Below are 27773 nucleotides of genomic sequence, written 5' to 3' on the forward strand. Positions count from 1 at the left end.
GAAAGAATGCTGAATCTGCGTGACCAGAGGCACCGAGGAGGGTGTGTGTGCTCACAATATTGTGTGCTCAAATATTGCTTCAGGAAGCCCATCATTAACCAGACACTCAGAATCGCATAAAAATATCGAGAGGAGGGAAAAGGAGCCTGAGCTGCGAAAAACTGCGGTTTTCTCGTACGATAAGCAGCAGAGATTAAATCACGGAAAATGAGACTGAACCGTAAGAGAGAAAAAGCCAAGACTAAATTCTCTCTGCAGAACTCGGGCCACAAACATCAAAGGAGGGACACCAAAGTGGCCAGGGCTCCAAGGAACGCCGGCCGGCCTGGAGTCCCGGTGGGGTCACTCATCAGGGGACACGTGTTTACTCCGCGTTTCACGGAGAGACGACTTCCGGGGGAATAGGACTCAGTGGGATATGGTGAAATACCTTGCCCGTTTCAGCTTCCCATCAGAGTGGGGGGAGGGGGAGGGGACGGGGGGGGGGGGGGACCTGTCCATCCGCCCGATGGCACTCAGCACAGCCGGCTCCCTTATCGCTTTCCCGAAGGATGGAGGGCAGAAGTGACAGGTGCCATGCGTCATTCCCAGGCTGGAGCTCTGAGAGCCAGCACGCGGTGTGCATGACACTTTGCCATCTGCTGTGGGACCCGCGCCTCGGGTCACCTGCTATGAAATCCCCCTCAGCTGTTCCAAGCCTCAGAGACTTTCAGATCACCTGTCCCTGCACACAACCCACCCTCCTGACCCCCTCAGCGTCCAAACCCAATTCACTTTCCCACCTCGAGATGTTCTAGAACGCACCTCAATGGACGAGGAGCAGAGGCGTGACGTCCGAACCCCGGACGTGGATCGCTCTGCCTCCACAACGACCAAAACTCTGACGCACGCAACGACCCCTGTCGCCCAGTTTACGACCGTCGTTCATTGTGAGTCACGGCATGAGCTCAGAAGCCGTCCGCCCACATTTACCAGATGTCTGGCTCATGGAGACTGAGGCTGGTGTTTATGAGACTTTTCACAGAGACGGCCAGGCTGGGAAGCTGTGCGCACTGGTGTCCAGAAAGCACAGTGGGAGGGCCCGGAAGCCTCCTCTCCCGGCCCCCACGTGCCGCTCCCAGACTCACGCGGGGCTCAAGGCCAAGCAAATGGGTGTGGCCTCTTTGCTGGATTCCAGAGTGCACGCTTCCCGTGACCCCATCATGCTTAACCACTCGTGACAGCCTCATGACAACAGTCGCTAGAAACAGGTACGAGGTGTGATGGCTTTTAGAAGTACACGGGGGCACAATCAGGTCTGCAGCGAACAGGCCTGAACCAGGTGACACGGAGCTGGCCGAGGGTGATGCGCGGGGACCAAGGGTCCTGTGTGTGGGCTCGGGAGACAGAGCCTCCAATGCCCGGGTCCCACTCACAGCCCAGGACTTACAGCCCAAGCATCACTCCGGAAATCTCTTGCTGTTTCAAACAAAGGGCTCTGGATACAGTGGGTGCCAGGGAAAGATGGACGTGAAACACATTCCCGCACGACCCGGGCGGAGGAAGACCAAGCCACAGTGGCAGCTAATGTGCTGGGGCCCCCGCAGGGCAAGGGGTCCTTGAGGCCGGGCATGGGGTCCCGCGCCTCTGCATCCCAGGGCCAGAGCCATGCCTGCATGTCAAGGACAGCACGGCATCCTTCGGGGCATGGCCACCCAGCCTGATCCCCTGCGATCAGCCTCTCCAAGACCTCCTGCTGAGCCTGCCACAGAACCCGCCCTGCACCTGCTACCTGGCTCCTCCCGGGTGCAGGCGGGTGTGTGAAAGGATTAGTTGCCGAGTGGGGCTGTCACTGTGGAACTCCTTCATCCCATCACAAAGCCGGGCCTGAACTATAGCCCGAACGGAACGCACAGCGCAAACGCTCCTCCTTGACTCACACCCATGTGGCCTTGTGCACGTGGACTGTGAGACATTTGGTCCAAACGTGACCTGAAGTGGGGGCTTTGACTCTGGCAGGCCCCGTGCTGGGTCAGAAGCCGGGGGCCCCCGGGCTGAGCATCCGGTCTCAGCTCTCTCTCGGATGCTCAGGGCCGCACGCAAACGTCATTTACACTCCTCAAGCCTCAGCGTCCCCCATTTGCGAAACGAGGCGTTGGGCATGATCCCGGAGCACCCTCTCATTTGGAGGACTGACCCCCCAGGTGGCCTCTCCCCCATTTCACGGGCAGCTGCATGAATCCCACACGTACGCGGAGCCTCACGAGGTTTACGGCAAACCGGCCTCCCTGGGGAACGAGCGAAATTAGACTCATCGGCAAGCCCCTCCCCCTGGCAAAGCCGGATGAATTATTCATGTTCTGTCTTCCATATACCTGTGCTCCAACTGTGTGATGGGCGTGCATTTAAACTCCAGTCACACCTTGGCAACTAAGTTTGCTGACCAGGTAGGTGGAGAGAGGAGCAGGTCACGGAGGGAGGAGGAGGAGGAGGAGGAGGAGGAGGAGGAGGAGGAGGGGGAGGAGGAGAAGGAAGAGGGAAGGTGAACCTGCTCGATGTCACACCCCGCAACTGAGCACCAGGTACTTTTCCAGGAAGGCGCGAGGCCACCAGGGGCTGGGAGAGGCAGGAGGGAGCCTCCAGAGGGAGCACAGCCCTCCCAGCACCTTGACTGCAAACTTCTGGCCTCGAGAACTGAGCGTAGATTTCTGTTGTAAGCCCCACCCCACCCCCACCCCGCCAGTTTGTGGAAATTTGTTCTGACATCCACGGGAAACTCATGCTTCCCGGGAGCTGGGGAGCAGTGGCCCGGCCATTGCACGAGTGCCACAGACATCTCATCATGCTTATTTGTTCACTGCCCAGCTGCCCAGCGAGGGCAGGGCCCTGTCTGGATCGCTGCTGCACCTTCGGTGCCTAGAGGAGTGCCCGGCACATGGCAGGTGCCCAGTGAACAGCCGCTGGAGTCAATGAACCAACCAGCCCGTCTCAGGCCCCTCCAATCCAGGCTGGGGGTGGGTACAGGAAGTGTCAAACCCTCTCAAGGGGAAGAAGCCCTTCACGTGGAGATGAACAGTAGGGCTCAGGGAGACTCCAGGCCAGGGGAGTGGTGGTGGCGGGAGTCCTTTAAGGAGGGGACTGGCACGGGGCACCTGGGTGGCTCAGTCGGTTGAGTGTCTGACTTCGGCTCAGGTCACAATCTCATGGTTTGGGAGTTCAAGCCCCACGTCGGGCTCTGTGCTGACAGCTCGGAGCCTGGAACCTGCTTTGGATTCTGTGTCTCCCTCTCTCTCTGCCCCTCCCCTGCTCGTACTCTGTCTCTCTCTCTCACAGAAATAAATAACTCCAGCCCAGCTTCACATCTGTGTCCTGCTCAAACCTCTCCACCGGTGAATGGGGTGTACCCCAGCCCGTGGACGAGTAAATAGAGGCTCAGTAAGGAAAAGCCACTCTCTGGGGACTCGGCAGAGGCGGGGGGCGGGCAGCCTGGGACTGAGTCGGATTCCAGAGCTGGCAATACACCCACTGTGTGATGGGGCAAAGCAGAGCAGGGGTGAGAAGCATAAACCCTGGCCCCTGACCGCCTGGGTGGGCATGGAGGGGCCAGCGCCCCCTGGAGGAGGAGGTCTCTGGCTCCTTGAAGCCTTTGGCTCCTGCCCCATGTCATCCGATGAATCCCTCTTCCTTCAGGGCCCAAGTGTGAGTGGGTGTGTTGCTCTAGATCCAGGGCAGGAAATGTCTGTAAGAGGCCAGACAGTAAACATTTTAGGAATAGGAGCCATAAGATCTCACCTCGATACTCAACCCTCCTGCTCTATCGGGGTCACAGACAGCATGTAAATGAATGGGAGTGGCCGAGAGCCCATAAAACTTTATGAACGGGTGGATTTGGCCCCCAGGGCTGTTCTCTGCTGGCCCAGGGCCAAGAAGAAGAACCGCGATCTTGCTTTTGTAGCAGGAACCTTCCCTCTTGACCCCCACACAGGACCAGTGTGTAAAACAGCCTCACTGGCCTGGCTCCTCCCCCAGCATGAGGATGTCCTCCGGCGCCTGGCACAGCCCTGTGAGCTCTGGCCCTTGCCTGGGGGGTGTCGGCGGAGCTCAGAAAACAGGCCCGTTTGTCCCGCCCTACAGCAAAGTCTGTAGCTCTTATTGCCAAGGACACCGGCATCTAATCCAGGCAGGCCTTCTGCTGAGTCATCGGGTTTGCAGAGATTTTTATAGAAACTCCTTTATCTCCTGCTGCCAAAGGCACGGTCTGATGGCCTGAAGCCAGGCAGGGTCACATCAGCGTGGAGAACCGTTTGCCAGCCCTCAGTGCCCGGAGCTGCAACGCCAGGAGGCCCCACACAGAGAGCCTCTGACATGTCGGGGAGAAGGTCACTCCACCTCCAGCGGCCCTCCTTCTTCCGATCTTTGTCTCTCCCACCTGTGCAGGGTGTGGGCACAGGCACAAAGCGCCACACTCCTCCACCAGCCATAAGATGAGTCCGGCACATGAAATGAATAAACGTCACTGATTTGTTTGAGAAGGAGCTCAAGGGAGAAACGGATATGAAAACCATCCCATCACCATCAGAGAAGGACACAAATATTCACGAATATCAGGACAGGCTTCGGTGGCAAGGTCACAAAAAAATGGCTCTATGAAGACGCAGCAACTAACTGAGCTTGGAGACACTGTCACAGCCTCAGAGAGCTGTGGAGGGCAGCCCCCGGCCCTGCACCCACGGGCCAGGCACCTCGCATCCCTGTGGGAAAGACCGCCCACCCTCCACTCCCACGAAGGAGGCCAGGGCAGGGAGTGGCTTGTGCAGGGCCACGTGTGGAGCATGGGTGAGCAGGGACAGAGTCCTGGCTTCCTAACTCCCAGGCGGCGCTTCTCCCCGCATGCCCTCTGTTCTGGACTAAGTGCATCCCCACCCAATACACAACCGCAGGGCCCTGCTGCTGGGGCACACTGGACTGGCCCGTGACCCTGCAAGGTGGGTGCCAACAGCGTGGGTGGGGGAGTTCAGTAATGAGAAAGATGCAGCCTTGGGCTCCATTGATTTAACTGAGCAAAGCATGGTTTATCTAGATGTCTCTGCGGGAACAGGCAATCAGGATGGGGGAGGCGGTTCCCATGGTGACTGAGCAGCTAGCGAGTGAGGACAGAGGCAGTTCTGCCAAGGACCACGCCACGAGAAGCCTCCCTGACAGGCTCTCCAGGGACACTGGGTGTGCAGGTGCCCCAGAAGGCCTCCTGCACACGGACACAGTCCTGTTGGGGCACAGCCAGCAGAGCTGATTTTTTCAGAAGATTTTCTCCAAGAGATGCCCTAGCTACAAAGATGAGCCATGAGCACTCTGGCCAAACCACATCAGATTCTGTACGAGGTTCCTGGCAACCTTTGCCTCTGTATGAATTTGCTCGGGCTGCCACAGCGGATGTCATAGATGAGTGGCTTAAACCCACCCTAGCAGACTTGTTTTGCCTTTGGGATTAAGACCCACCCTAGCAGACTTGTTTTGCCTTAATCACCCATTTAAGGACCAAATGCAATCCCATTATGAAGTCCTGGGGTTAGGACTTAGGACATCAACATATGTATTTTGGTGGGACACAATTCAGCCCATGACAGCCTCTTCCCTTCTCTTCTCGGAAACTTACTGTGATGGTGTGATCCTGCTCAGAGAGAAGAGCCTGATCGCCGGAGCCATACAGGGCCATGGAGAGAGGGGGATTCTGGGTAAACGTTCACTGTACAAGCCCACTGAAACCCTTGTAGGTCTTCTCCATGTGCTGAGCCAGTCTGCACACTTCTACCACAAGCCAGCTTATGTCCTTTCCAAGTACTTGGACAGGGAGAGAGCACTCAGTTCTGAGTCACAAAGACTGGGACTTGACAGGCCAGCTCCACCGTAAACAGCTGTGTGACCTCCAGAAACCTTCTCAACCTCTCTGCACCCTGCTTTTCTCATCTGTAGAATGCACTGATAAAATCTGTTTTGCAGGGCTACGATGAAGATTTAATGAGATGCCGTAAGTCAGAGGCCCTAGCAATTAAAATAAAATAAATAAAATAAAGTGATGTGGAGATACGTGTGTTTTTTTAAAAGTCCCCAGCGCAAGGTTAGTACCTTTAGCAATAATTAAAGTTTATCAAATCAGAATCAGAGGCTTTCTCTTCCTCTGGAAAAACACAAAATTAAGCTGGTTGCCAGGCGTGCAATAATGGACCGCCCCCCAAAAAAAACAAGGACTTGGGGGTCTGTGCTGAATTGCATGCCTTGGCTCCTAAGAGCTGAGACAGAAACCCTAGGCAAGACAGTGCTGGGACACACACCCGGGTGGCTAAGAAAGGGCAAACTGGAGCCCATCCTGACCTCCTCTCCCAGGGCTTCTAACCCAGCAGTGACACCAGAGAGACCCACGATACTCCCCCAGGAGAGACACACAGGGTGTACGGGATAGGATTTTTGGCAAGGCCCTGAGCTGGTGTGGAGATTCGGGGAGCCAAAGGCATCAAGCCGAGGACTGAGAAGAGTAGGATCATCCGAGGGAAAGCGGGGGAGTTCCACATGAGACAGAGACAGAAGGCTGAGGAGCTGTGACACGGCAGTCAGCTGGAGCCCCAATGCGGGGAGAGGGTGGGAGACGGGGCTCCAGACTGTGGTCAAGGGGGTTTTAATCAGGAGTGTGTCACAGAAATGCCATGGAGGCCTTTCAGGAGGGATCAGAAGCACGGCAGAGTCTCACGTCCCCACGATTAGGGGGTATGTTAGAAACCTACAGCTGTTGGGACACCTGGGTGGCTCAGTGGTTTAAGTGTCCAACTCTTGATTTCGAGTCAGGTCATGATCTCATGATTCGTGAGTTCAAGCCCCACATCGGGCTCCACGCCGACAGCGTGGAGCTTGCTTGGGGCTCCCTCTCTCCCTCTCTCTGCTCCTCTCTCTCTCTCTCTCAAAAATAAATAAACTTAAAAATAAAAATAAAAATAAACTACAGCTATGGCCTGTGCACTCAGCCACCTGTGTCACCTCTGCCACCAAGCAACCCCTACTCTGTCCTGCAGTGTGGTGAAAAGCACCTGCTCTCCCTTAGGATCCAAGAAAAGAGCCAGGAAACATCATTGAACTGATGGGGCTGGACGGGCCATGGGCAAATGCACCCACTTCTCCGAGCCCATCTCCACACCCACAAAATGGAAGGAATGACAGCAACACAGGCGAGTCGCTCTAAGGGTTTAAGGCACAAGTGCCTGCAGATCGAAGGTGGAGTAACGGTGGCTGCTCTGGGGTTGTCACTATCATGACTGAGAGGCAGTGTGGCATGACAGTGAATTGCATAGGTTCTGCATCCAGAGGCCCCAAGTCTGAATCCTAGGCCCTGACACTTCCCAGCTGGGTAACTCTGGGTAATTACTTAACCTTCCTGTGGCTCACTTTCTGCGTCTGCGAAAGGGGGATGTCAATAATGCCTACTCCACAGTGTTGTCAGGGGGATTAAATAGATTAATACGTGCAATGTGCTTAGAGCACTGTTTGCACAGAGTAAGTGTTCAGTAAGAGGTGACAGTGGTGTGCGAGGTGGTGTGCGAGGTGGTGAGGAAGATGATGCTCTGGCGGACAACGGAGTCAGCACCACGGACAGCTGCACGAGAGCTGGGTCCCGGGTCAGCACCATGGACAGGTCCGTGGGCGCTCAGCTCAGGGTCAGCACCAAGGACAGCTGCACCGGGGCTCAGCCCCTGGGAAGCCTGGCCTTTGCTGAGCCCCCAAAACAGTGGTGTGCTAATAGCTTAACGACATGCTTCCTGGGTGGAAACTGATGTGGGGGATTCAGACTCTAGCACTTCTGAGCAGATGCTTCTGTTCCTTCTCTGCAGAGTGGTACTAGGGGAGGATGGAAGAAGGTAGCCTGTAGGGTGCCTGACAGCAGGTCAGGGCCAGGGTGGGCTGTCTACAGTACATCAGGCCCTGTGCTCTCCAGCCATTCTACCCTGACAGCCCCCAGCACAGGAGTCACACTCCACTGAACTGACAAGAAAAGCAAGGCTGAGGAAGGCTAAGTGACTGGCAGGGTGGCCAGTGAGCGAGGCAGGCTGGGTGCCAAGCTCCAGGTTTTTCGTTAATCACAGACCCTGGCACGTGGAGGGGCCTCGGCAAGTCCCTTCCTTTGCTCTCAGCATGGGGAACACTCCCAGCCCACAGGCAGCAGTGTGCTGACCGAGGTTTGGAGCCTTTACCCCTAATTATTGCCACACCATCCCACCTAGCTTCAGGACCTGCTCTATAAATGGCAATTAGGAATTTGTTCCAGACCAAGGCTTGGTGCAGTGCCAGATTCCACCATGAGAAATCGCTCAGAGGGGAGAAAAATCAATTGAACCATCTTCACAGTTCTCCGAGTGCTAAAAATAAAGCAGAGGCCCATCAGCTGAGACCCTCTGTGCAATCTGTTACCTTTAAGAAGCATCAAGCTCAAGAAAAATCGCTCAGAGCTGCCTAACTGTCTCAAATGTTGGTATTAAAGGATGTGAGAGGTTGTTTAAACAGATGTGGGCACAGTGCTGGACTAAAAAAGGGGCTTTGACAACCAGAAACAATGCAGGGATTTTATGAGAACCAGCCTTAAATATCTGAGCATCTGTTGTTCAGGAGGGAAATACTGGCCCCCTGCTGGGCCCCGAGTAGTACCAGGCCTTTCATGTGCGTGATTTCTTCATTCCTTACAAATATCCTTAGGATAAGGAATGTGGCCCATTTTACATTGGTGGAAATTGGTGGCCAAGGGGGTTAAACAAGGAATCTGAGCGCAGGTCTGCCAGACCCCAGAGCCCAGACCACTGCTCTTTAGTGTTCAGGATCTCTGAGGCCCCTGGAGCCCAGATTCACAACGAGGTGTCTACATCCCTAAGACCAGATGGAGACTGGAACTCCTCTGTCCAAAGTCACCGTGTATGACCATTCATAAGCACCTGCTATGTGCTGGACCCTGCATTATACATGGGGGTACAGAGAGGGCTAAGACTGGGTGCACTGAATCTTGAGGGTTTCACCAGAAAATAGAAGAGGCGGTCATATTAAGAGACGAGGAAAGCCCAGTGTGACCAGGAAGTGTGGGCCCGGAGGGGCTCTGATAGCCCAGGAGGGGTGCAGAGTAGACAGAGCAGAGGGGGCTATGGGTGACACTTATGGCCACATGGCAGCCAGCCAGGCTGAGAGGGAGCAAGAATGATCCCAGGAAGGACCAGCAGAAGACAGAGCACCCCCTCTCTTAAACCCCTCCCATAACATTAAGGGAAACCCAATGGCCTGAAGGTGTACATAAGCCTGATACACAGGAGCCTGGGGAGGTGGGCGGGGGCTGGTTATGAAGAGCCCTAGGGCACCGATGAAGGATTTCGACTTTTTCCAGAAGCTGACGGGAACCACTGAGCTTTAAGCAGGGGCCTGATGAGGTCAGATCAGAGGTTCTGATGAGCAACTCTCACAGCTCTGCAGAGGGCCGGCTGGCTGGGCAACGTGGGATCCGGGCAACAGGCCAAGCAGGAATGGTCCGGCCCCAGTGGGGCCTTTGGCAGAGAAGGAGAGGAGGGCATGATTCCAGAGCCATCCAGGGGGGAAGTGGAAAGGGCTTGGCACCTCTGTCTAGCTTGTGGGTGAGGGAGAGGAAGGAGACGCTGCATCACGCGTGTGCCCGGCACACAGAGGGGCTCAGTAAGCACCAGGCCCCCCACCCTCTGCTCAGAACGACCAGTGCTCAAATTAGCAGAGGAAGGGGCCTCGGAGTGAGCTTTCTTACCACCTTTTCTCACCGGTCAAAACGACACCCACCATTTCTCCCTCATTCAAGAAGTTTTCCCGTCTCTTAAAACCTTCAGTACAAAGCAATTCTGCTTAGACTGAAGGTGTTACATTCCGACTTGCGGAGGGGGTACCACAGCAGCAAACTTCCAGTGGCCTTGACATTGAACAGCAGTGTCAGGGCAAGGCAAGGCACCGGAGGGCGAGAGTCGAAGGAATGGGAAGCCCCAGGTGCCGAAGCCCCCAGGAGTTACGGGCACAAGAGGGGTGTCCAGATTCGGAGCAACTCCCCAGCTCAGCAGGCCTTGCCGGCCTCCTCTCGCGGTGGAAATGAAACACCTTTTCTAATCACTCGGCCGCGTAGGAACCTATCATCACACCCGCAGCCAATAGACCTGACCTTCCCCGCCAGGGAGGCCGACCTCCACGGGGCGGGCGCCGGTCTCTGCTCCGGGCCCCCGTGTCCTGTCGCTCTGGTGGCCAAAACAGCAGCGGGCCACAGGGAGCGACGTACAGCGTGGTTCCCTGATGAATCGGTCTGAACGGGAGGTTTCCACAACCACCCACCCCTGGAGACTCCACTCCACTCCTTCTGTCTCCCTCCAGGGTACTGTTCCCACAGGCGGGGGCTGCCCGGGGCCCAGCTCTGCAGGACGCACACTCCTCCACCTCAAGGCACCGGCCCGTCTTTATATTCCGATCAGCCAGTTCACCTTCACAAAATTAAGAGGCAGCACACACGTCTAACGTGCCGTTATGTGGCAGGACCTGCAGCCAGGGAAGACTCCTGGGTCCCCAGGGGGACCCCCCAATGACGCGTGCTCCTCTCTGGTCACTAGCCGTCTCCTCCTCACCTGGCCTAGACCTTAGGGTCAGTCGTCGTTTTTGCCATTGCCTGCAAGGCACCCTCACTTGGCCAAACAACCGCCCCGGCTCACGCAGCCCCCACCCAGCCCACACCCGCGGCCACGCAGGTAGACAGGGCTCGACACAATGCACACCGCCGCGCCCCGTGGGCTCACGGTACTTGTCCGCTGCTTGCATGGACATGCTGGGTTTGTCACTTGTTCCTTATATTAATGGTTTATTGTCTGCTGGCTCCAGGGGGGCAGGGGACTTTGCCTAGCTAATTCAAACGTCTGGCACTAGCAGGTACTCAGCAAATACAGCCGTGAATGCTCTCCAACACGCGGACGGGGCGCAATCTGTGTGTTTAAATAGGGCAAGGAGGGGCGCCTGGGTGGCGCAGTCGGTTAAGCGTCCGACTTCAGCCAGGTCACGATCTCCCGGTCCAGGAGTTCGAGCCCCGCGTAGGGCTCTGGGCTGATGGCTCAGAGCCTGGAGCCTGTTTCCGATTCTGTGTCTCCCTCTCTCTGCCCCTCCCCCGTTCATGCTCTGTCTCTCTCTGTCCCAAAAATAAATAAACGTTGAAAAAAAAAAAATTTTTAAATAGGGCAAGGAGGCACAGCCGCCAGTGAGGACTCAGGACAACTGGGCCTGCAGTCCTGTGGCGGATCAACCCTCTTCTCTTACTCACAACTAGCCTGTTCCAACGTCCTGTGGCCACGTTGGTCCAAAAGACAATCACGATACGGCCTCCTGCCTCACTACTCCACGGACTCCTGCTCATGGCCGTGACGCTGCCGGCCCATCGCCGTCTCTCCCTGGATCTCCCCGCTGGGCTCCTGGCCTCCAGGCTTGCCCGCTGGAATCCAGTCCACCCACGGCACACACACGCAGCCCAGGAAGCCCCCCAGGCTGAGCAGTGCTGCCCCTGCCCCATGCTTACAGTCCAGCGAGGAGAGGGGCAGGCACAGCCTTCCCAGCACAGATTCATACACTGAGAAAAGCCTCCAATTATTTTCCAATCCATTTGATGGAGAAGGGAGAAAGCCTCCATTCCATGCTGCTGTGCTCTGGCTTCAAGCACGTTTTCATCTCCATCCTTGACTGAGAACCGGCCTCCAACAGAGGCTGCATGCACCGTCCAGCTCGGCCACCACGGGTGGCTGTTTAACTTGAAATCTGAATTAATTGAAACAAAACTAAATAAAAAGCTCCGTTCCGTGGTCAACCTAGCCACATTTTAGGCGCTCCCCCAGCACACACGGCCGGCAGCTACCTACCAGCCTGCCCAGAGCTGGGATATTTCCACTGTCACAGGAAGTTGCACTGGCCGGGGCGGAGGGACGATTTTATTCCTGCTGTCCTGTTCTCATAGCATTTGTCTTCACCGTTTCATCCCGCTTGTGATAGGTCATAGGTTTTATTTTCACTTATGGCAGCCGCATTTAGGACACGTTAATTTAGACAAAAAGACAAAAAAGAAAGCAACTTGATTTAAAGGAAATTAACAGAGGGGCACCTGGGTGGCTCCATTGGTGGAGCGTCTGAGTCTTGATTTCGGCTCAGGTCACGATCCCAGGGTCGTGGGATCGAGCCCCGAGCTGGGCTCTGTGCCGAGCAAGATTCTCTCTCTGCTCCTCCCCTGCTCACACGCTCTCTCTCTCTCTCTCTCTCTCTCTAATAAAAAATAAATTTTTTGGGGGGGCGCCTGGGTGGCGCAGTCGGTTGGGCGTCCGACTTCAGCCAGGTCACGATCTCGCGGTCCGTGAGTTCACGATCTCGGGAGATCTCGAGTGATCTCGCGTGAGTTCGAGCCCAGCGTCGGGCTCTGGGCTGATGGCTCGGAGCCTGGAGCCTGTTTCCGATTCTGTGTCTCCCTCTCTCTCTGCCCCTCCCCCGTTCATGCTCTGTCTCTCTCTGTCCCAAAAATAAATAAACGTTGAAAAAAAAAATTTTTTTTTAAGAAAATGAATAGAAACTAGAAACATTGGGAAAATGAAGGAACACAGACACAGGAGCAGGCGTGAGGGGGTTTCTGGAACCACTGACATTAGGAGCCCGGCCCCCCCCAGCATCCTCGCCCTGCCATGCCCACCAAAGCAGCGCAACGTCCCTGACGCGGAAGGAGGCCCCCACCGGCAGGGCCGAGTTCTTCCATTGCCTCTGTGTCCCGGGGCTTGCACGGAGCCCAGGCCAGAAGAGGCACCAGGCCTTAATGGCTGAATGAATGAATGATACACTAGCCCTTACACGGCTTCAGGGCTTTACAGGTTTTAAGGGCCGTGGGCATTCACAACGCTACCGAATCCTCACAGCAGCCCGGGAGTGGAAACCAGGAGGGTGGCTGCAGTGGGCAGCCCAAGGGTAGGCCAAGCCGCCTGGGGCCAGGCCTCGGCGGCCTGAGCGCGAGTCCCAGGTCTGCCCCCGTCAGCCCAGCCCCCCGTCTCCTGGAACCTCTCTTTCCTTATCTGCAAAACGGGCTGATGATGCGTAACCGCTTTGCGGCTTTCATGCCAACACGCACACCAGGCGAGCTCATGACGGCAAACGGCTCCGTGCACCGCACGGCGCTGGGAGGAAGCACCCAGGACGGCCCGCTGCAGGTACACGCGAGTCCCACGCCCACCCCGTGTGCAGACCTGGGGCTCCCATGTGACTCGTTTCACTCTGCTAGGCGGCTGGCCCACACCTCACACCTGGCAGCGGACGTCTGTCTGTGTGGCCCGCCGTGGGGGCCCCCAACTGCTGGGGCAGTGCCTGGCAGGAGATCGCCCCCCACTGACCCCCTTCCAGCACCCTTGACTCAGGCCTGGCCAGTGAGAGCACTGCATCCCCCCCCACCCCAGTCATGGGTTCGGAGGTGCCCCTGAGGCCCAATCAGAGCCCATGGGGTGCCATCTGGGGGCTTATAGTGGGACAGTTCACAGAAAACTGGTCTCTTGTCTCTTGGACTTTACTCTGGGAGGGCAGGACATGTGCCCCCATTTGCCGCCACGTGGCACCTAAGACAAGCCTCTAGAGCAGAGAGCAGAGGCAAGAAGCAGAGAGAGAGAGCCGATGACATTGTTTCAGCCCCTGAATCCACCTGTGCCTGAAGCCTTCTCACGGTCCATAAGTCGACAAATGCTGTTTTGCCTGAGCCAATGGGGATGAACTGTTCTAACCCTTGCAACAGAAGAGTCCTGACCAACTGAAGCTCTCCCATCGGGGAGGGGGTGGGACCTACCAGGCTTTCAGCCTGAACGGGAAGGTCAGGCAGATGCCCAGCCCAGCCCTGTCCACCAAGCCAAATTTGAGCTTCCATTCCTTCCAAGCCGCTCCAGCGTCAGCTCCTCCTCGAACCTTTGTGACCATCCACCTCCACCCTCCAGGCTCATCGCACTCGCTCCCTCGGGGCAGGAAGGAGACAGACGCTTACGTTTCCCAACACGCAGAGCACCAGCCCCGTGCTGGGTGCATCTCGGCGGGGCTCCCTGAACGCGCACCCTGCAGTCCCAGCGGGGAGGGGCCGGTGAGGAGTCCGAGGCTCCCGGAGATCTGGCTACTCGCCAAGGTCAGCGAGCTTGAATGTGCAGAGTGAGACTCCCACAGAGAGAGGCTCACGTTGACCGCGAGGCCCCACATCTGCCCTACATCCTCTTGCTGGGCTCGCGAACAGCGGGTGCTACTCTCTGCCCCTCCGAGCCCCCTTCTCCCTGTTCCCAGGGTCTCCCTGCCCACTGGCCTCTGGCAGGTGCCTGGCTCTCGGCCCTCAGAAGTCGTTTGCTACCCTCTGCTTCTCCTTCAGACCTTCCAGGCTGCTCCTTCTGGCTCCCAAACGCCCTCCCGGCCAGTCCTGGCTTCTGCTCCGAGGGACACAACCCACTCTTGACCGGTGAGGCGGGAGCAATAGCAGGCATGACAGCCCGTGTTGGGAGCTTCTCACGGCAGGAACTGCCCGGCACCCCGCACAGAGCGGACACCTGGAGACCGTCAGCTTGCACGAGAGCTCTTGGAGGTGGGGGGCCTCACACCCCCTGCCACTGCACACCTGGGAGGCATCCTTCACAAAGGGCAGCTGGACATGAAGGTTGGACATGGGGATCCGGGGCTGGGGGGCCTGGGCTGGACATTTGCTAGGTGTGAGCTTTGAGCAGGTTAACTGGGGCTCCCCGTGACTCAGTTTCCTCATCTGTAAAGAAGGTCACGATAGCACCTACCTCCTGGGTTGTTGTCAGGGTGATGTGAGTGAACGTGAACACGTGTTGAGGCCAGGAAGAGAGCCGCACTGTGTATGATTATTATTGTTGGTCTGCAAGGCCCGACACCTTAGCAACCCTAGCTGGTCTGTCCCCTGCGGCCCTTCCCAGGCCTGGCTTCTGTACAGAGTTCTTTCTCCACTTATCAGTGGGGTCAGGACTGCCCCTAGCTTGCCTAGACACAGGGGACCACCAGGCAGGGTCCCCCTTTGGTCCCATCCAACCGGACAGGTGACACCTCAACTGTCACTCTAAGCCCCGGTTGAGACCCCGAGGCTGTTCATCAAGCACTGAAGCCCCTGCCTTGGGCCACAACCCAGGAGGGCTGACCCCAGGCCTCTATCTCCTCCGTGGCCCCTGATGAGGTCCCAGAATGACATGGGAAACTACCATCTGGAGAAGGCAAGGGGACGAACAGAACCCTCGGCAGCCACGGCTTTAAAGTCTTCATAAAGCAACTCACCGTGGTTCCAAATCCGGGCCTCACTCACTCACTGGAGACGTTGCACCAAAGCAGAAGCCCCCAAGTCGGCTCGCTTACAATTGAGCCAACCGCCCCCACCCAGAAGCCCCCTGCCCGCAGCTGGAAAGGATACTGAAGCTCCTATCGGTGATGGCCAGGTGCCAGAGGTTAATGCGAAGGTCATCTGCCGACATGTACGTCTCACAGTCGCTGTTGACGGAGATGGAATTGATGTGGTAGGTGTGGCCATTGGCAAAGACCCTCCGTGGGCTCACCTCCACCATCAGATCCATGGGCTTCAGCACGGGCACCTGCAGAGGAGGGGCGGTCCCCAGGGCGATAAGGTGATGGGGGGAGTGCAGGAGGGCCAGCAGCCAAGGCAGGAAACGGCAGGCCAGGGCCGCGTGATCAAAGCTGGAGGCTGGGAAGGTGCACATAAGCAGTGCCCTGTGGCCAGCATGCACTGCCTGCCAGCCCTGCAGGGAAGCTTCGCCTCCCGGGATTGGTTCTGAGCCTGCTGTGTGACTTTGAAGCAGTGGCTGAACCCCTCCGCACCCCAGGTTCCTCACCTCTAAAATGGGATGATACCGTGGCAACCCCAGCCGATTATCCACCATTTTTATTCCCTCCTCGCGAGTGGTGGCCTGGACAAGAACTACGTTTCCCAGGTGCCCTTGCAATTTGGGTGTGGCCACGGGACTGGTTCTCACCCATGGGAATGGGAGCACAGGGGCGCCTGGCACTTGTGAGCCAAGGCTATTCAGAGGCAGGTGAGTCTTCTCCACCCCCTTCCCCCTTCCGCTGCTGGAAGGTGAGGAGCCAAGCTTTGGGAATGAAGGTCCGTGGGATGGAAGGAGCCTGCGTCTCTGTGGGACAGTCATGTGTCACCCAGGACCTTTCCATGAGCGAGGAGTACATTTTGGCATCTTCCGCCCTGCAATGCCGGGGCTATTTGTTACAGCTGCTGGCGTTAGCCTAACTCCTATAAACTCCCACCTTAAAGGGTTGGTGTCAGGGGCCCCTGACACAGCATTGGTATCGTGCCTGGCTTCCCTGTGCGCCCTCCGCCTGAAACGTTCACCCTCTTTGAACACGTGGTCGTGCCGACTCCTCCTGTAAGACCCAGACGCAGCAGGCCCGGAGACTTAGCCTGCCCTGGCAGTGGGGGCACGGGCCTGCTCACCCCCACCACCTCTCTGCTAAAGCTCTTAGCGTGTACCACGGCGTGTGTCGGGCACGACGCTCCATTCCAGTAAACCGTGAGGTCTTCAAAGGTACGGAGACGGGCACACAGACACGGCTTCATCAATCTCTCCCAGGCCTGGCCCACGCTCGACGCTCAGGAAGTAGGGACTAGCACTGCCCTCCCCACGTCCCGGATGGGGAGACTGGATGCCAAGATGACCCTGACTTGTCGAAGTCGTCGTCAGGAAATGCAGAGCCAGGTGTGACTGTCCCGAGGGCATCCCGGTGGCAGGGCGGAGACCAGAAACCCTCCTGCCCTGCCGCCCACTAGTGTTACCCTCACCGGGGAACTCAGCTCTCTGGGCCTCACCTTCTTTATCTGTGAAGAAAGGCGTGCTGGCATAGAAGCTCAGCGGCTTCTATGAGGACCCACGAGTTAACGCAGGTCAAGTGCGTTTAGAATGGCGCTGAGCACATGATGAGTCCTCGTGATGGTCCTCCTCAGGAGGTGATGGGGTGTGTGGGGGGGCGGGGGGAGGCCTCACACAGCCACGGGGGTTCCGGCGCGGGCCAGGGTGGAGCCTGCTGCAGGGGCGATGGGGACTGCGTCCAGGAGAGAGGCAGCGAGGCCGGCCTCCACGTGACGAGACCTTGGGATTCTGGAGATGGGCCGTGCAGACGTTGTGGGCTAACTGCAGGCCTCCTGAGCCTGGGGCAGTGATGACCGGGTAGGATCCTGGGTGAGGACACACTGTGGCCGATGGGCTGCTTGTCCTCGAGTGGGAGAGAAAAACAATGACTGATACACAAGCGAGCGTGCGTGTGTGTGTGTGTGTACGTGGTGTGAGAGTGAGATTTAGCGATAGGTGTTATTTAGAAAAATAAAACAGGTGCGGGGATGGGGTGACAGGGCCGCAGGGGTGGGGCCAGGTTGGACAGGCAGGCAGGAGGGGGCGTAGGAGAGGGGCTGCCGTGGGCTGGGCGGCTTGGACTCAGGCTCACATGGGGCCTGAGAAGCTCCTCCCAGGGCACCTCCCGAGTCCACCTCACTCTCAGGCCAGCCAGGGGCTCGCTGGAGTCGCCAGTTTGTCACAGCCCTGACCACGTGACGAGGCTGTCTTGTTCCTGCGGTGGCCTGGGAGCCAGTGAGGGGCACGCTGTGTCTTCCCTGGTTCACCTCTGGAACTCTGGTCCTCAGCCCAGGGCCCAGTACGGCAAGGTCCTTGGGTGAATGAGTGAACAGGTGAGTGAACGAATGGGCTGTGTCCCTCAAGCTCCCCAGGGACGGCTGAGATGGGAGGTGACAGCTTTGGAGCTGCAGTAGGGGTGGGTGAACACTAAGTGTTCCTTCTGATGCAAATGCAGTATGAGCGTGTGCCTGTGTGTGCCTGCGTGTGCACATGTGAGTTGCGTGTATGTGTGTATGAGTGAGGGGGTGTGCAAGTATGCACATGTGCTGGTGTATAAGTGTGTGTGCACGTGAATGTGGGTGTGTACGACTATATATGTGTGCGTGCATGTACATGTGTGTGCCTGAGTGTGCATGCATGTGTAAGAGTGTGTGCATATGTGCGAGTGTATGGAGTGCATGTGCACGTATGCATATGTGCAAGTGTATGGGTGTGTGTGTGCATGAATGTGGGTGTGTACAACTATATATGTGTGCGTGTATGTATATGTGTGTGCCTGCGTGTAAGAGAGTGTATGCATGTATGCATATATGCAATGTATGGGTGTGTGTGCACGAGTGTGGGTGTGTACAAGTATATGCATGTGCATGAGTGCATGCGTGTATAAGAGTATATGCACATCGGCATATGTGTGGGTATATGAATGTGGGTGTGTACAACTATGTGTGTGTGCATGCATGTACATGTGTGTGCCTGCGTGTACATGCATGTGTAAGAGTGTGTGCATATGTGAGAGTGTATGGAGTGCATGTGCACGTATACATATGTGCGAGTGTATGGGTGTGTGTGCACGTGAATGTGGGTGTGTACAACTATATGTGTGTGCATGCATGCACATGTGTGTGCCTGTGTGTGCATGCATGTGTGTGTAAGAGTGTGTGCATATGTGCAAATGTATGGAGTGCGTGTGCACATATGCATATGTGCAAGTGTATGGGTGTGTGTGTGCATGAATGTGGGTGCGTGCAAGTACATGTGTGTGCGTGCGTGTAAGAGAGTGTATGCATATATGCGATGTATGGGTGTGTGTGCACGAGTGTGGGTGTGTGCAAATATATGCATGTGCGTGCATGCATGTGTGTATAGGAGTATGTGCACATCGGCATATGCGTAGGTATATGAATGTGGGTGTGTACAACTATATGTGTGTGTGCATACATGTACATGTGTGTGTCTGCGTGTACATGCATAAGAGTGTGTGCATATGTGCGAGTGTATGGAGTGCGTGTGCACGTATGCATATATGCGATGTATGGGTGTGTGTGCACGAGTGTGGGTGTGTGCAAATATATGCATGTGTGTGTGTGCATGTGTGTATAAGAGTATGTGCACATCGGCATATGCGTGGGTATATGAATGTGGGTGTGTACAACTATATGTGTGCGTGCATGCATGTACATGTGTGTGCCTGTGTGTACATGCATGTGTAAGAGTGCGTGCATATGTGCGAGTGTATGGGTGTGTGTGTGCACGAGTACGGGTGTGTGCAAGTATATGCATGAGTGTACGTGCATGCGTGTATAAGAGTATGTGCACACAGGCATATGTGTGGGTACATGAACATGGGTGTGTACCAGTATATGCATGTGCCTACGTGTGCATGTGCGAGCATGGGTGTGTGAGTGTTCATGTGAGTGGGGCACGCGAGTGTGCATGTGTGTGCATGAGTGTGGGTGTGTGCCACATTGGCGCGCCTGTCTGCCTGGTTCTGGGCCATTCTTGTGTCGCCGGCTCTGTGCCTGAGCTTCTAGGCTCTCGGCCTGGGAGGTGATGTCGGGTGCCCGGGCCTCTTAGGGGGCCGTCCGCCTTGCACATCTCCCCATGTGTCGGCTATTCTGGATCAGCTCCTCATCTTCCCTTCCCTCAAAGCAGAGCTACCGTCTGCCTCGGGGACCCCTGGACTCTCTCACGTCGCACCTGCTTCTGGAGAAGGTCAGAGCGCCACTGGCCTCGCAAAGTCTTGGATCTCAGTCCACTTCCCCTCCTTCTGGCCACGCTGTTTCCTCCCGTCGGACTTGGGCTACATCAGGGCTCCAGCCATTCACTGCCACCCCCAAACCATATTTCAAAGCCACTGAAAGCCTCTCCTTAAAGGAGAGGAAGAGTGAAAATAAATATGCCCTGAAGGTTTGGGTGTCCCATGAATAAAACATTCCCCGCCTTTCAACACTTCCAGAAGCCACAGTCTAGTCAAGGTGAGAGGCAGGAGGGCCGTCACATAAACACTAAGGACAGAACACTGTGGATACAGAAGGCTGGAGTGCGCAGAAGGATGATTTACAGAGGAGAAGGCGAACAGGGCTTTAAAGGATGAATAGGAGTACGCCAAATCAACAAGGTAGAGAAAGGCCTCCCTGTGCGTCTGTCACAGCAGCGACCGCCAGTGTGGGGTGACTCCATGTGCCTGACCCCCAGGGACCTAGCACAGGGCCAAGGACAGAGTAGTCTGTTAGTAAATAACAGCGCCAGCCTCCAGCATGAGCGGCAGGGATCGCGTCAAGAGCTGCACGGGGCTGGGTGGCTTGGGTGACATGGGAGGACACACGGAAGAGGTGAGTCGAGGAAAGACCCAAATGCCCTCGTTCCTTCTCCTTTCTCCCCCAGCCTCAAGGGACGGCTAAGGGCCATCTGGGGACGGGAGTGAAATACAGAGCAAAGTCTCAGACGCTGAGGGAAATAAACCCGATTCCCATGGGCCCCCGGCTCTGCCGCAAATGCCAGGCCCATCAAGAGGTGATAATTGTATCCTTCCCACAGATGAAACCCTCATACACTTTCGTGGGGCTGGGGGGTGGGGCGGGGGGCACCGTCACTCCCATTAGTCAATGTTGAAGCTAATTGGCCTCCTGACTTCCTCAGAATTTATTTGCACAATTTGCGAGTCATTTAGAGGCCAGTATGTTTAAATATTTATTTCTCCATCTCGGGAACAACACTGATTACCGTTCCATATTTAACGACAATTTGCCGGACACCTAGGGAGCGCGTATGCTAAGCTGTTTCAGAGAAGGTGAGTCACCGCCCCCATTTTGCGGACAAGGAGACTGAGGCACACAGCAGGGCCCTGTCTACAGCCACCTGACCAGCATCGAGTAGACCTGGAGTGGCTGGGGAGCCCGCGGGAGGCGCTAACACCCCCACGCCAGGCCTCGCCACTGTCCGCCTGGAGCGGACAGCTGTCGTTGTGAATTGTGTCCTCCTCACCCAGGAGGACAGGCAGCTCGGATGATGTGACCCAGCCTTTCCACATTGGCTAGAACATGGAACCTGCACGGGACTCAGGCCGCTTGCTCTGAGCCCGGCCTATCCCAGGAGCAAGGGACACCGACTCAGACCCAATCCCTCCCTTAGGCTCTTTGTTTCAACGAGGCCTCCCAGTGCCTAGAGCAGGGCTGGGCACACAGTAGGTGCTTCCAAGTGTGTGATGAATGAATAAACCCAAATTAGCCGTGCACCAGCATCACCTTCAACAAATGTGAACAAAGCACCCACTCACTATGTTCCAGGCTCAGTTCTAGAAGCCAGGGACAGCCGAGATGGCCTCAGCAGGCTTCCTGCCGCCCTGGAGAAGGACAGGGGCAGACTTTCACGGAGTCCTCCAGCAGGACACCATTAACCATTCCCGTGGCTCTCCCACGAGGTGGGGGTCTCATTCTCGCTTCACGGAAGAGACCGGGAGGCCCATCCTGGAGCCCGACTTCCCTGGGTTTGGATTCATTTCTCATTTCATCTGTAAAACGGGGCTGATAATCATGTGCCCACGTTCTAGGACTGAGTCATTACAGGCAGAGTGCCCGGAAGACACAACGCTCGCCACGGAAGTGCTTATTCTCATTCCAGATCAGCAGTCGGAGGCTCGCGGAGGCAGAGAGCCTTGCCCAGGGGCGCACCGCCAGGAGGTGGCCGAGGCAGGATCGGAACCCAGATCCTGGGACTCCACTACCCTTTCTGCCATGTCTCACACCCCTCCCCGGAAGAGAGAGGAGCTCTTTCGCCTTTTAAGCATGTGGGGACAGGAGGTGGCCTCAGCAAGGCCCTCCATCTTAACCTCCCCGGCCTCTTTTAAGACAACTGCATTGGGTCGAGCCTCCATACCGGCTGTGGAGAACCGTGCCTTCCAGGCCTCCCTCGGTCCCTCGACAAAGGGCTTGGGATCCACACAAAGCTCCCCTCCCAGGTTCTCCTCTTCTGGCTCTGCCACTCATTCGGCGCAGCGGCTTTGGGGGAGTTGCTGCCTGTCTCTGGGCCTCAGTTTCCCCCTCGGTGTAGCAAGGGGTTCTAGAACTTGCTCTGCACCCACAGCTGCAGTTCACAAGCGCTTCCTGGACGTGCATCACTCCCGCCTCATCCGCACAACACTTCCGGGAGAAACATGACCATCCCAGCTCTGCTGGTGGGGAAACCGAGGCTTCCAGCAGGGAGAAAGCCCGCGGCCACCCCACGAGTAAGCAGCCCAGCCAGGACCTGAACCCGGCTCTGGCAAAAATCTCAAAGGCCCTCCGAGTCCTAAAATCCTCCCCGTTTAACAACAGAAGCATGCGCCGCTTCCCGTTTGCTGGAACCTTCCGTGGTCCACATCTCACCTGCAGCGACGTCACCGTGGACAGATCTTTAAGCTTCCCTTCTTCATCTTTTAGGTTATATCCCTCGGGCCTCTTATCTCGTTCCGTAATCTTCCATAACTTGATAGTTTTATCTTTAAAAACAAAGCAAATGAAATGGGATACGTGATGAACACCAGCACAGGGAACGGGCCACGAGGTAGGGGAGCGCTGATCCGGGAATCACCTGACCGGGGTCCTGCTCTCGGACAGGCAGGTTCTTTCTCCTGTGCACCCATGCGCTGAACACGGCCGTGAACGGGGTATCTGTCCTCGATCTCTGCCTCCTCACAACTGATCCCAAGGGACAACTCCCGGGTCAAAAGGGAAGGCACCTCTGAGGGCAGCTGGCCAAGTCTAAAGCCACGTCCAGACAGCATACCACTGCAGTTTCTCACTTTTTAGGCTCTGCAGCGGCAGACAAAGGAGGGTGACCCACATTTCTGAGCAGCACCCCGCCCATCCAGAGGACAGGTTCCCAGTGGCCTCACTTCTCTGAAATCCTGCCACGAATATCAGGAGGGTCGTGTAGTAGCTGTGATGCTTCCTTTTATACGTCAACGTGGCGAAGCCAGGCTATCCTGGTATCTGGTCAAACGTAGGTGCGTGTTGCTCTGAAGGTTTTTTTTTTTTTTTTTTTTTTTTATTGGATGGAATTAACATTTAAACCCGTAGAGGAAAGCAGGCTGGCCTCCATTGTGTGGGTGGGCCTCATCTAATCAGGTGAAGCCCGTAAAGGACAAAAGACTGACCTCCGCTGAGGAAGAGGGAATTCTGCCAGCAGATGGCCTTCGGACTTGAGCGGCCACGTTAGCTCTTCCCTGGCTCTCCAGCCTTCCAGCCAGCCCTGCAAACTGGATCTGCCGGCCCCCACAATCATGTGCGACAACCCCTCAACGTAAGCCTCTTTCTGTGTATCTATATCTACACGTTACATCCGTCCACACGCCTCGGTCCCGTTTCTCTGGAGAACGCCAGCCGCTCCTGTGCCTCAAACACACACCGTCAGGCTCAGGAGAACGAAGAGGGAGACGACTGAGATGACTAAACCCTTGATATGTACCCAAAGACATGCATTAACAAAGGGAGTGGCTGGGATTGAAACCCAGGAGGTGGGGGGGTGGTGAGCAGCTCTGAGAGTGGGAGGGTAGGGAGCTTCTAAAGCTGCCTTCCCTCCAGAAGGGCAGGAGGAGAATGACGCACCCTGTTCCCACGGGTAGAGGGAAACCACGCGTGCGGCTCAGGAGCTCCGGCCCTGCTCTAAACCCACTGTGGCCTCACATCACTCCGTCCTCCCAGGGCCCCCGCGAGGCAGGCGCACCCATCACAGTTCAGATGGGGAAGTGGCAGGACCAGGATGTGAACCACATTAGGGTCTCCCGTCCTCGGGGAGGTCCACGCTGCCTCTGCTCCAGTGCCGGCTGAACATGACCCCGTGCCAGGCACCCCTGAGGGGGTCTCAGATCGTGCACGTGGCACAGTGAAGGACGAGGACAGCGGGAGCTCCTGGAGGGCAGGCCTGGGGCAGGGAGGGGCCGGGACCGACCGCAGGAGGGACCCCAGGCTCAGGCGAGACGTCAGCGAGGGCTCAGTGGAAGGTGACACCCAGTGGAGGTCTCCGGGATAAGGATGGATGGTAGGGCTGGGTGGCCAGGCGAGGGGCAGGGAGGGCAGCCTTTGGGCACAAGGCTGGGTCGGTGGGGTTGAGTCTGGGCCATTTCAAGGATGCCTTAGCAGCCGCACCGAGTCTGGGCTCTGATGGAGGAGACGGGTGGTGTCGCCTTGTGAGGCTCACGCACACTGCAGCAGGACTGGCTGGTCTCAGGGTGCTGGGGGGGGGGGGGGGGGCGTCACCTCCCATCACCCTCACCACAACACAAGGGAGGGAGCTGCATCATCCACCCTGCTGCCCAGGTGGGGAAACCGAGGCTCAGGGAAGCAAGGAGTCTGGCCAGGAAGCCGGGGGCCTGGGGGCGCACGCGTTCTCCCTGGGGCAGAAGGGTCAGGTGGCCAGCCAGGCTCCTAAATCCGTGCCCGTCCTGCAGCCCACCCCACCCCCAAGAGTGGCAGCCGCACTCTTGCAGAAGACCTAAGCTTGCCTCCTTCACTGGGACTATCGAGCTCCCCCCAGGCCCCCCGAAAAAAAGTAATCACGGAGCCATTCCTGACTCAGCTGCTTGGAATCGTGGGAACGAGCCTCATGCCCAGCCAGGGGAAAAGGCTAAGACACAGCGGGGTCACCGCAGGGAATTCACGCGCTGCTCAAAGTATGATTTTGGGGTTCTCGGGACCTGGGAAAATGCTCACAACCTAAGCGAGGTGGGAAAGAGCACTTGACGGCCCAGGGCGGGCACAGGCGGGCGGCCCCTCACCGTTCGTGGACAGCAGGGAGTGGGCGGCATTCTGCTGCGGAAGCCACTTAATCTTGTTGATTTTCTCCTCTATCTCCAGACTCTTGAGATAGTCAAACTCCGGCTCGTGGCTCTGGAAGGTGCTGTAGACGTCATACTCGCCCTGGCTGTGAGGCGCATTTTTACTCTGCAAGAAAACCCAGACGAGGAGACCTGAGCTCCGCAATGGCAGGGGTGGGGTGGGAGCAGCCCCCCAGGCAGGGGTGAGGGACGCCCTGACCAAACCCTCAGAGAGCCCGACTGCCAGGCGGCCCGTGTCCAGCAGAGCTCGCAGACCCGATGCCAGGGCCAAAGGAAACCAAGCCCTGTCTCCTTCTCTGTCCAATAAGTAAAACCGGCAGCAACCGGGCTACCTCATCGCATTTGATGAACACCTACTATGTGCTGGGTACTGAGCTAAGTGCTTCTCACTCCTCGTCTTGTTCTAGCCTTACGGCCCCTCTGCGGTGGGCACCGTGAATCTCCCCTTTACAGACGGGAAAGCGGAGGCTTGGAGATGAGTTGACCACCCCCGCCCAAGGCCATGTGTCCACTAGGTGCTGTCACCCATGCCTCTGAGGTCTGACACCAAGGCCAAGGTTCTGGCCTCCTCTTCCAGTCTGAGTGTCCAACTCAGGAGGCCTGACCTGAGGAATGAACGTGCTCTGAAACAGATACTACACTGTGGCAGAATATCCCGCAATGGCAGTCACGTCCCCGTGACTTTCCTCGGCAGGCCCACCCCGGTTTAGGCAGCAAGCTCCCAACACGGACCCTCGCGGTAGATCCCTCAAAGTGTGGTGGGGAATCCATTGCGGGCAGAGGGACAACTGTCCCAGCAGACGATTTCAGTTTATGTGACAACATGAAGCTTCTACCAGAAGTATAACCTGCCTGGGAGCAAAGCGGAGACATTCCACCACGCACGATTTCAAGGTTCCTGTGCACTTCCTCCAAAAGCATCTACTGCTATGTTTCCACACCTGTCCTGCTTCCGGAAAGCTTTCAAGTTCCCCTGGATGCCTGGCTAACTCCCTTTCTGTCCCGTGAGCGCTGCCCGCAACGAAGGTCAGCGGGACCAGGATAAAGAAAACCATTAACAGGAGAAAAATTCAGAGTTGAGAAACTTGCATCTTGCGATTTAATTTCTTTCTGCAAAAAGGAGCTTTGTGATCCCCGGCCGGCTACCCCGGTCCCCGTGAAATCAGCACGCTCCGGCCACGGTGCATGGGTGACCGATTTTCAGCTGTCCACTCTCTGGCTATGTGTCCTTGCTAAGCTATTTCACACCCTCTGAGCTCCGGTCTCCCCATCTGTGAAATGAGACCACTAATGGCCCCTGATTGTGCCACTGGGGCTGTCGTGAGGAGGCTGACGGGGGTGAGCACGGTGAAGTCTGACCTCAATCAGGTCCGGAGCTGGATGGAGCAGGGTTGCGTCTGCAACATCTCCCTCCTCCCCTCTCTCCTTCTCAATCGCCCCCTCCTCCACTTCTCTTTCTCCTGTCCCTTCCCCCTCCCCTCCCCGACCCCCTTGGTTTTCACCATCCTGTCTTCAGCATCTAATCCCTGCACGGGTTTGGTGTGTGGGATGCCGCCCCTCCCCCCACCACCCCTTGGAGGCAGGCTGGCGTCTTGATTTCAATCCCTGGTCTTTGCTCACTGGCTGGGCGACTTCTCCAAGTGTCCTCATCTGTAAAATGGGTGTCGGTCCCCAACCTCTGGGGTGGGCAGTGGAGACTAAATGAGAAACGTCCTTAAAGAGCATAGCAAGGGGACTGCACACAGTAGGTACTCAACAAATGGGGGCCTTTTTATCATGAGGCTTCTTTCAGTGGTTCAGAAACAGTACCCCCCCCCCACCCCGGGTGGGCTGATCCAGGCCACTCCGGTCTTACCCAGAATTCTGCTGGACAACAAACCTCACCAGGGCGAGGCCTGGGGCTGAGCCTCATCGCCAACCGCCGCCTGACCCCTGCAGAAAACCCAGTCCTCCTGTCCCCCCACCTCTGGCTGGGACAGCGCCGGCTCACCCAGGCACAGGGCAGTAATCTCAGGCTTATGCCAGGACAACAGCCCGTCCTGAGTGCCTCTCAGGGATCCCGGGCAGAATGAGCAAGGGCCCGCGTTGGGTGTAGCCCCCCTCCCGCCACCACCAGGTCCGGCCGCACCTCTGGTTCCCGCTGGAAGATGACGACCCGGCCACCCTTGTCGCCTGTGGCCAGCAGCTCTCCGGTGTGGTTGAACTCAACAGTAGAGATGATATCAGCTGTGGGGGGGAAAGACAGGAAGGCGTGGCTCGTTAGGACCCCAGGACTGCGCAGGTCCACAGAACTAGGGTCCACCCGCACAGAATGCACCCCTGGGCTGTGCCACCATCTGGAAGCAGGAGCCCGAGGGTCAGGTGCCCTGACGAGGGGCCAGTGGTCCCCCTGTCCCCTCCCCGCTGGCTGCAGGACCTGTCCGTGGGCTTTACTCTGTCTCCTTCCTGCTTCCTACCTTCCTCCCCCTCGTGCTTCCAGAGGCAGTTTGGGGGTTTCACGTGCTGGCCGGGAGACCGGGCTACAAATTGGACACTAGCCCTACTCTGGGGGCCCCTGGGACCAACTGTGGTCCGCCCTGCCCCGCATGAGCCCCCCGTCAGTGGGACCCCCTTAAGCTTCACATTCCTGGCCCGGACTCCGTAGGCACCAGAATCTCTGATCCGGCTTTAGCACGGTGGACCTACTTTCCGACAAACCGCAGCTATGATCACAGCCCCTGCCCGGTTCTCCCACAGCTGCCAGAGTGATGCCCGAAACCCTCCGCGGGTCCACAAAACCAGACGCTGTTCCCTCCCGAAGCCTCCCTCTGCAGCCTCCCTCTCAGGTGGTGGCAGCTCCATACCCCCCAGCCCCGGTCGGGCCCCAGCCTTGGGAGTCTCTGTGACCCCTTTCTCTCTGCCCCTCTCCCCTGCCACCTCCAGTCCTACTGGCTCGGCCTTTGCAATACACCCAGACTCCACCCACATCTCCCCACCTCTCGCCCCCGCAAGATTCTGACAGCCCGCGAAAGGACATCTTGGCTTCGTCCCTGCTCCTGCTATAA

At 57.1% G+C, this 27773-nt stretch overlaps 1 protein-coding gene across 1 annotated transcript in view; it reads right to left on the reverse strand.

Moving 5' to 3' along the window:
* Positions 1–27773, reverse strand: part of PPP2R2C (protein phosphatase 2 regulatory subunit Bgamma) — a 137911-nt gene that overhangs the window by 28444 nt on the left and 81694 nt on the right. The window contains exons 2-5 of the mRNA XM_047856856.1: positions 26858–26955; positions 24670–24835; positions 22280–22392; positions 15455–15632 (exon numbers count right to left, since the gene is read on the reverse strand). Of these exons, the coding sequence (XP_047712812.1) occupies positions 15455–15632; positions 22280–22392; positions 24670–24835; positions 26858–26955 (555 nt within the window). The remainder of the gene's footprint in view (positions 1–15454; positions 15633–22279; positions 22393–24669; positions 24836–26857; positions 26956–27773) is intronic.

This window comes from Prionailurus viverrinus, chromosome B1 (assembly GCF_022837055.1).
Source record: "Prionailurus viverrinus isolate Anna chromosome B1, UM_Priviv_1.0, whole genome shotgun sequence".
NCBI lineage: Eukaryota > Metazoa > Chordata > Mammalia > Carnivora > Felidae > Prionailurus > Prionailurus viverrinus.